The 10,000-nt window shown below is 44.3% G+C and overlaps 1 protein-coding gene across 1 annotated transcript in view; it reads right to left on the bottom strand.

Annotated features, from left to right (window-relative positions):
* The window catches only part of dysf (dysferlin, limb girdle muscular dystrophy 2B (autosomal recessive)), a 145,371-nt gene that overhangs the window by 5,387 nt on the left and 129,984 nt on the right, over positions 1-10,000 (bottom strand). Inside the window, 5 exon segments of the mRNA XM_080450776.1 lie at positions 1,214-1,353; positions 6,114-6,183; positions 6,185-6,257; positions 7,170-7,243; positions 7,245-7,341. Coding sequence (XP_080306902.1) covers positions 1,214-1,353; positions 6,114-6,183; positions 6,185-6,257; positions 7,170-7,243; positions 7,245-7,341 — 454 coding nt within the window.

The raw sequence follows: 10,000 nt of genomic DNA, 5'->3' as shown, positions 1-10,000 counted from the left end.
ATGATTTCACAATAAAAGCAATCATGTTAATTGAACTCCAAGTGTACAAATGGAACGTATCCATTTGTCTCCATTTTTATACTCTGAGTTAAAGATGTAATGAATAATATGTTTTGTGTATTCTTATATCAAAAGTCCTGTCAAACGAAAAATGTGCCGCGTGATGATGACATAGGCAGACCCTTCTGAATAAATGTGTGATTCCCATAGCTGCTTGTTCCCCCCAAACACACCTGATTTTAATTATACACTGGGCTTACTCCGTTTTGAATCTCAATCAAGATGACGTGCAGACGGTGTATTACTTGTTTTAAACTTAAACAGTGCACTAAAATATGTATCTGAAAACATTTGAGGTTAGAAATAGGTAGTGTAGTTGCTTCACACTGCCCCCTGTCTCTCCGTCGGATTGTGCGGGCTACATGCTACAAACATTAGCCTTCTCTGGCTGCAGGCAATCCCATTGCCCGAGGGGGACGGGAGACTGTGATTGGTTGACACACGGACATGCTTCCGTTTCAGACTGATACTTCAAAATAAAATTAGGGAAAAAAGCAATTTCACCAGGTCCTTAAAGTAACACTGAGGGAAAATCCACAAAGAATGGATTGCACCCGCTGTCTGTCCTATCATAAGGCCTCATTCAAAAAGGATTGTGCCCAAAGTATGCACAATTACCTATTTTAAATACGCGCAAAAGAATATCGGATCACCGAAATTCGTCTATTATAACCGATGCAAAGTTATTTTTTCTCTACTACTACTCATTGTAGAGTCTCATGATACTCAAACATGCACTGAAAGTTCCTGAGAGGCTACCGCTAATGCCGAACGAGCTAACGCTGGTTGCTTGTTTCTCTCCCAGAACCTGGCAACTCGGTGTTGCCAGGGAGAGAAATAAGCAAACAGCGTTAGCTCGTTCGGCATTATTGTCATAATTTCACTTAGGCACGCGCTCCCATTATGCCAACGGAGGGGGTCGAAAAAATGACGACACGGGACTCTCTGAAATAACTCAACGTCCCTTTCAAGGATGGTGAGTGATAAGCGACACATCAAAGATAACACTTAAAATGTCCGGATCTCTCCTTTATGGGTGTATTTCACCATTTGCAAGGGGCTTTAATAACATTACACGGGTTTAGAGGAATCCTTTAGTGAATTGATCCCTGAGGATTGTAACTGTGTAGATGATGTGCATGAGTTACAGTACCTGCTGTATGTCAGGCTGCAGAGGGCTGTACAGTGGTCTGGTCTCTACATGCTCTGGTACCAGACTCATCTGTCTGAGGATGTGAAGACACAGACGCTCCTGGACGGGACCCAGGTGAGGGTTGGGCTGCTTCCCATCCTCTGTAACACACACACACATGCACACGCACACGCACACACACACACACACACCACACACACACACACACACACACACACACACACACACGGACCATTATTTCATTATTTGAGTCCACATTTATAAAACACATTACAAGGGCCCAAATATTTTCTGATGTCCTATACTCACTCGTCCTATACTCACTCGTATATACATATGTCTCAGTGCATGAATCCAAACAGGTCATTATGCTTCCGTGTGCCATGTTACATGCCACACGCACACAGAATCAGAATCAGAATCAAAACTTTATTGTCACCTCACAAGTTTACAGGTATAAAACAATGGGTGAAATAGTTGGTGAAATTGGAAGTTTGTGGATGATTCAACCGCATATAGTTCACACAGGTACCTTTCACTGGTATAATCCATAGGTAGGTCCATATGAGGAAGAACACAACACGGACATGTGCGCGCACGCACACGTGCACGCACATAATGCATGCATGCACGCAGGGAAGTGCGCACACACACAACGGTTTGTATTGTGAGCTCAGTCCCATTGATTTACAAACGGCCGATATCAGGTTGAAGTGCAGGTTATGGTGGAAAGAATAGTGGGTAGAACTGTTATGAGAGGACTTATTCATCATTAATCACACAAACACACACACACACACACACACACACACACACACAACACACACACACACACACACACACACACACACAACACACACACACACACACACACACACACACACACACACACACACACACACACAGAGAGAGACACACAGAGACAACGCGCACGTACACAAGCCTGAGCCATTCATTAGGTCTTTCAATCACTTCTGCATGAATGAGGAAAATGTGTGTTGCATCCAAACTAAACTACATCACAACTTTATGACTGTAAACTCTGATTCACCTCCATACAGAGGAGAGGAGAGGAGAGGAGAGGAGAGGAGAGGAGAGGAGAGGAGAGGAGAGGAGAGGGAGAGGAGAGGAGAGGAGAGGAGAGGTGCGACAAGCCCCCACAAGAGCAGAAAGACGTGATGAAGAGGAGGAGAGAGGAAGAGGAGCTGTGATGAGGAAGGTCTCAGCTGATTAGCAACCAATGTGACGGACAGGAGGCTGACGCACGGAAACCACGGCAACAGTGGAAAGAGAGGCAGGCGGGCTGCTCCCCTCTAACCGAGAGAGACTACCACCATGTTGATGTTGGCTCTCACACACAATCACGCACGCACGCACGCACGCACGCACGCACGCACGCACGCACGCACGCACGCACTGCACGCACGCACGCACGCCACGCACGCACGCACGCACGCACGCAACGCACCCGCATGTCTCCACAGGTGGTCTGATGGTCGGAATCAAGGTTGTCTCTCTCTCGCCTCTCTCTCTCTCTCCTCTCTCATCCTCTCCTCTCTCTCTCTCTCTCTCTCTCTCTCTCTCTCTCTCTCTCTCTCTCTCTCTCTCTCTCTCTCTCATTCATACTCTGCCCCTATAACCCTTCTCTTCCTCCCTCCATTTCTTATTGTTCCCATGTTCATTCTTTCTTCACCCGCTCTCCTTTCCTTGTCCCAATATGAGTCTAAGGAGAAGAAGAGAGAGAAGAGAAGAGAAGAGAAGAGAAGAGAAGAGAAGAGAAGAGAAGAGAAGAGAAGAGAAAGAGAGAAGAGAAGAGAAGAGAAAGAGAAGAAGAGAAGAGGTCAACAAGATGTGTAGAGAGAGGATGGGGTTAAGGCAGCAGGGAGAAGTAAAAGCAGAAGGGAAGAAGGGATGAGACATTTTGGGAAGAGGGAGAGACAAGTCAAAGAGCGAGACACAGTGAAAGAGAAACAGAGGAGAGAGAGAGAAGAGGAGAGAGAGAGATGAGAGAGAGAGAGAGAGAGAGAGAGAGAGAGAGAGAGAGAGAGAGAGAGATTTCTAGAGAGGGAGTGAGCTGTGGAGTGATATATCTGCTGAATTTATTGTATGTGTCAAAAGTGTTGTACGTTTATGTAGCATTACACACACTCACACACACACTCACACACACACACACACACACACACACACACACACACACACACACACACACACACACACACACACACACACACACACACACACACACACACACAGTCAGTGTTTCCTCTCGTCTCACCCAGGCGATATAAAGCGCCAGTACAATCCCACACGCAAATATGCACAAACATTTATGCAGGCCAAAGTGCCTGTACCCCTAATACTAGCATGTGCGCACACGCGTACGCATGTGTGTGTGTGAGTGAGTGTGTATATGTGTCTGTACGGTATGTGTGTGTGTATTTGGTCTTTTAATGATGGAAGGTCTGATGAGGTCGGACCTCTGAGTCAATTAGCCATGCACTGAAGGGTGTGTGTGTGTGTTGTGTGTGTGTGTGTGTGTGTGTGTGTGTGTGTGTGTGTGTGTGTGTGTGTGTGTGTGTGTGTGTGTGTGTGTGTGTGTGTGTGTGTGTGTCTGTGTGTGTCTGTCTGTCTGTCTGTCTGTCTGTCTGTCTGTCTGTCTGTCTGTCTGTCTGTCTGTCTGTCTGTCTGTCTGTCTGTCTGTCTGTCTGTCTGTCTGTGTGTGTGTGTGTGTGTGTGTGTGTGTGTGTGTGTGTGTGGTGTGTGTGTGTGTGTGTGTGTGTCTGTCTGTCTGTCTGTCTGTCTGTCTGTCTGTCTGTCTGTCTGTCTGTCTGTCTGTCTGTCTGTCTGTCTGTCTGTCTGTCTGTCTGTCTGTCTGTCTGTCTGTCTGTCTGTCTGTCTGTCTGTCTGTCTGTCTGTCTGTCTGTCTGTCTGTGTGTGTGTGTGTGTGTGTGTGTGTGTGTGTTAACAACTTGACACGTCTAGACCCCCCCCCCCCCCCCCCCCCCTCTCTCTCTCTCTCTCTGTCAATTTACGTCTTTGATTTGATTTGTGATTTCTGTCTTTTCTTTGTTTTAGTTTTTTTAGTCTTGTCAGCATCGGAGTTCTAAGGACGACTGTCCATCCATCGTCCATCCATCGTATGTCCGTCCGTCCGTCCGTCCGTCAGTCCGTCTACTTTGCTCCCAGACGTTTCCTCTATAGCGCCACCCCCCGGGGCCAAATTATCCACTTGTCCAGGCAAAAACCAACCCGACGACGTGGTTAAAAATGTGTGAGAATGTTTTCCGCGTGCGTTTGCCATTTTCTCTGCGGTCAACACAGAGTGGATGTGTGGTGCTCCCTCAGCCTTCAACCATCATCACCACATGTCAGAACACTTTACCAACAAGTACACCACAGCCTGTACGTTTTAACTACGATGACAACGCTGCGCTCAGTTATGCTGTTTCTGGTTTAACCGACGATCTGGAAGGTCACGATACATGTCTGCCGTTTATTTATACAGATAGGGCAGCGACTCCCACTGTGTAATAACAGGAGACAGATTCTAATAACATCTCGGTACAATGTGTAGCTATTGATAGCAAGTTACTGTGTTTGTGAACGATGATATTTCCCATTACTCATGCTGTGTTCACGTTGGCATCAGCAAAGCTGCAGTCCACCATTCATTTTCAATGGAAGCACAGCGACATGAAGCTACAAAGCTACATGCTACCATACATTTTCAGTGGAAGCCAGTGACATGAAGATACAAAGTGATGCCCAACGTTTGTAGCTGCTACAAAATATATAATCTCTCAAGAACAGATTCAGAGCTGCGCTACTGAATCTGTCTGGAGCCCCTGTTCAGAACGTGTGCGCGTTAGCTTACAAGTGGGAGTGCCTTCAGATCAGGAAACAGGCCGCGCTTTACCCAATCAAATGTAGTGGGCGGGATTTAAATCTGTGCGCTCGCTTCCCACAGTCCCAACAATAGCGTCCTCGGAGCCGACAAAACGTGGGCTTATGAGCAAAAACGATCCATGTTCTTTGGGAGAAATGGTGTTAGTGTTCCGTGGAGAAATATTGTTAGTGGGCACCACCGGAAGTAGAGGGCTGAGGGCATGTCCAAACCCCGGTTTCCAGTCAGCATAGGTCTAGTTAATCACCCCCCCAGAGTCAAATGCAAAAGTGAAAAACGCTGGGGGCGCTATTTTTCCTTTTTATTTGGCGATGGGTTCCCAGATTGCAAAATATATAAAGCTACAATCCAAGTTGAGCAAGTCAACATGGAGTTCAAGAGAGAGTTAACGGTGTATTTTACAGTGTACCACTACCTCCCAAACTGAACACATTCTCCTCCTCCACTCACCCAGGTCTGTACCTCCCACACTGAACACATTCTCCTCCTCCACTCACCAGTGGTGTAAAGTAACTAAGAACATTTACTTAAGTACTGTACTTAAGTAAAATGTTGAGGTATTATATTGTACTTTTACTCCACTACAATTATTTCAAAACTTTAGTTACTAGTTACTTTGTAATTTATATTTTTATCACAAAACATACATTAACCACTTCAGCCCTATATACATTTGGGCTATTTGAAAATAGCCGATCTACAAGCTCACAATGCGTCGCGATGCGACACATTGTGAGCTTGTAGATCTGCTATTTCAAAAGATTTTGATAAAATGTAGACATTTGAAAATGTGTGAAATGGGACATTCTGCGTAATGAGTACTTTTTACTTTTGGTACTTTAAATACATGTTGATACTGATACTTTTGTACTTTCACTCAAGTACATTTTGAATTCCAGACTTTTACTTGTAACCGAGTATTTCTACATTGCAGTATTGATACTTTTACTTTAAGTAAAACATGTGAATACGTTTTCCAACACTACCACTCACCCAGGTCTGCGGCTGTGTACTCGTGTCCCCTGAAGGACACGCTGTCGTGCTTGTACACGGGACGCCTGAGGGTTCCGTCGCTCACACAGTCTGACCAGCAGCTGGCTGGGCTTTGACTGGTCCCTCCACTGGTTCACTCCAGATCTGAGAGAGAGACACACACAAAAAGAGAGAGAGAGAGAGAGAGAGAGAGAGAGAGAGAGAGAGAGAGAGAGAAAGAGAGAGAGAGAGAGAGACAGAAAGAGCATGTGGAGTGATATATCTGCTGAATTCATCGTATGCGTCAAAAGCGTTGCACGTTTATGTAGAGTAGAAAGCAAAACAATTAGAGAGACAGTGTGAGAGAGATCACTGGCAGCATTATTTTTATGTCATGGCACCGAATAATACAGCCACCTAGAACAGTGTTGGTCCGTAGGTCTCCCAAAGAGTTTTTGCCAAAACATATGATCAGCATACCTGCCAACACTCCTGAATTTAGCAGGAGACTCCTGCATTTTTTACCCGTTCTCCTGCTGTGCTTCTGAATTGTAATTTCTCCTGAAAATATCCTTAAAGGGATGGTTCACCCCCAAAATGACTTGAATTCATGGAGATTATTAAACATTCTTAAGCCAATAATTTGATGACCGCAGCAGGCGGGCTCCGGTAGGCGACTCAAAGAGTCAACTTTGAGTCTCCTACCAGAGACATTAGCATCTTTCCGCTGGTCATCAAATTATTGGCTTAGGGAACGCGACAAAAACAAACAAAAAACTCAATGTATTCAAGGCTAAAGTATTTACTTTGGGTGAATTATCCCTTTAAAGGACCACTTCAACCAATTTCAACATAAGTATCTTCATATAAGTGGTCCTCGCTAATGCTCATTATAATACGGTACCATTTGTGTCCTACTCACTCTGTGTCTCAGAGGAGGGCTGTGGTGGACAGTTCAGAAACCCGCCTACCAGTGACATCATCGATGGGGAATCAACGCTAATAGAAACTGTAGGCTTACTATTCCTGGAAAGAATTCACAAGCTATAACGGAGGCCATACACGACCTCTACTCACACGCAGTAGGTCTGCGGCAGGCCGCAGCAGGCGCCGTACTTGGACAGGAACCTGTTCTCCAGGTCAATGACTGTCCTCTCCTATCTTCTCATCTTTAGTCAGCATGTCATGATCGTACAGCATCACTCTGAGGTCCTTATCTACAGGCAACGCACAGGTCAACTCAAATAACCTGAGAGAGAGAGAGAGAGAGAGAGAGAGAGGAGAGAGAGAGAGAGAGAGAGAGAGAGAGAGAGAGAGAGAGGGGGGGGGTTAGATAAACATTAGACAATCTTGCTGCTATTTGTCCCAAAGGTTTTTACACAAAGTAAATGCAAAACATTGAAATACTGCTGTAATTTGTTTCAAAAGCTCATCCCAAGCTAACCTTTCCTTTGAGTAACTATTTCTGACAGAAAATGCACAATTCTCATGGTTTTGTAGCATAGTTTTTCTCTAAGTCGCACTGTTAACACAGCTCTGTTTACACTTTTGTTCATTCCCATTTAATTGTACATACATTGTTTTGTTTTTATTGTTTTGTTCCATTTTGGCTTTGGCAATGTAAACGTATGTTTTATCATGCCAATAAAGCCCCTTTGAATTGAATTGAACTGAAAGAGAGAGAGACAGAGAGAGAGAGAGGGGAATACAAACAAATAAACAGAGAGAGAGAGAGAGAGAGAGAGAGAGAGAGAGAGAGAGAGAGAGAGAGAGAGAGAGAGAGAGAGAGAGAACAGACATTAAAAACAGAAAAGGTCAAAGGTGTATGAAAGAAGAGTTGTGTGATCATTTTCATTCATATTTAAGAATTAGAAGTGAATTGAGGAGATGGATACATCAGCATGCCATTCTATTCTGTGCTCTACTTTGCTTGGTTCTACATGACTGTGTTCTATCTATGCTGTTCCTTTCTGTTGTGTGTGGTTCTACTCTGTAACCTGCTGGCCCTTTGGTGTGAGTACAGCCCCCCCTACTGGTGGGACAATAATGACCTACAGAGGGAGAAAGTAGCAAAGTTGACACAGGTAGATAATGTGACAAAATGCAGCAACTGGATGGTCATTAGAATCTTTTTTTCTTCTTTTTCCACAGCTTTTCTTTAAGTAGACGATCAGAGCTTTTATTATGAAAGAAGACAATCGGAGCAAGACAATGAGGTATCACTTATTGTTAACCCAATGGTTTGGAACTACAGCTTATAGAAGTAGGCCCAATGTAGGCCTATGTGATTCAATCTCAGAGAATGGCCTTCAGAGATTTGTCAAAGATTTTCCCAGCTCAAAATATGACTTTAGGAAAAAAATATTGTGTTAAACATAAGAAACAATAATGGTACATTTACTCCACCTAGATCCTGATGAATAATGGTAGATTTACTGAATTGAATCGTCATAAATTGAGTTAAAGCAAGTTACAACAACGCTTCACATGTGGCCTCTGATTCGGGGGTAATTTAATGTCTAACTTTTAAATTAAATTCATCCCAAGCAATCATTTCACGTTCCTTCATCAGTCTGAAAAATAAAATAAAAAAAGGATGGCTATTGTAAAAGCCATTTCACAGTTTTTGTGTGTTTGATTATTATTGTTATTATCATGATTGTTGTTATTTGACATAATTTGTCATTATTAGTTGTATTAGTTTTCATGGGTTACTGGTTTATTAGATTATTATTTGTGGGCACCTCTCCAGGGCATACAGTATGTGGCCTGGTTGATTGGGAAATGTTATGCACCTGGGTGGACAGACCAGCGCCAGAGAACAATGCCATGAGAAGCTGTTTGTACTATATGCACATTTGTGAACAGTAAATATGCAAACAAAAATTCAAGTTGTGGACAATGTGTTCTTTCGCCTGCGTACAAGACAAGGCTCAATGTGCAACAGTGGGTTTTATTGACTTTTCTGAAGGTTTGAATCAAGCCAACAAAATGCCATTACAACTACTATCCCAATTGCTTTACCAAAAAATTGTGACCAAACGTCACAACGTATGTTTTGTCCTCATTCACCTCTGGCCAGAATTCATTGTAATTGAATACCTATTTACAAGGTGAGAGAAAGTGTCTGGCAGGCAATTATTTGAATGAGAACATTGCAGGCGCGCTGGAAGTCATTTATTCCAAGGGGGGCTGGGCTGGGCGGGGGATAAAAAAAAGAAATCGCATTTCTTTCCACCCTTTTCACCTTTTTTTTCACCTTTTTCAGCAAATATTTTATTCCCCAAAGTTAAATACATCATTGTTTTAATATATATGTGTGTGTGTATAGACTTTAAAAATGATATGTATTTTTTTAATTTACAAAAAAAAAAAAAAAAAAAAAAAAACTTTTTTTTTTGTTGCTTCCCACCACCAGGGGGGCTGCAGCCCCCATAGCCCCCCCCCCTTCCCGCGCCTTGTGTTTGTTGGTCCCTCCGTGTCCCACTGTCTGTCTCCGTGTCGCTGCGTCGAGCTGGCTCCGTGTCGCCCAAGCCCCCAGAACCCAGTGGTTTCATTGAAGCCAAATGGACATGATGGCCATTCATGGTACTGCAGCTTAGTACCTCAACATGAACGAGCGAAAACGGTTTCGACCAATGGGCTCGACTCACGAGCATGCGCACGAGCTTGCGCACGGGGCTGCGCGCCCACCAAATTTCCAACCCGGAAGAAGGGGTGATTCAGGCCCATGCGCTGGGTGAGCAACTCAATGCAAGTGGATGGGAGGAGATTTCGGGTGCCCTCTCTGTTATTTTTAACTCTATGGTGTCGCCGCGTTGAGGCAGCTGCCAGCTGTTGGACACATTTCAATGGCCGCCGCTTCATTTTCGCTCAGCTCTAGTCGGCTGCACTCGGCTCGGTAGGAC

Source organism: Gymnoscopelus braueri (genome assembly GCF_963280865.1).
Source record: "Gymnoscopelus braueri genome assembly, chromosome: 15".
Lineage (NCBI taxonomy): Eukaryota > Metazoa > Chordata > Actinopteri > Myctophiformes > Myctophidae > Gymnoscopelus > Gymnoscopelus braueri.
Note: the sequence above shows the minus strand (reverse complement) of the source record. Positions and strands in the feature narration are given on the sequence as shown.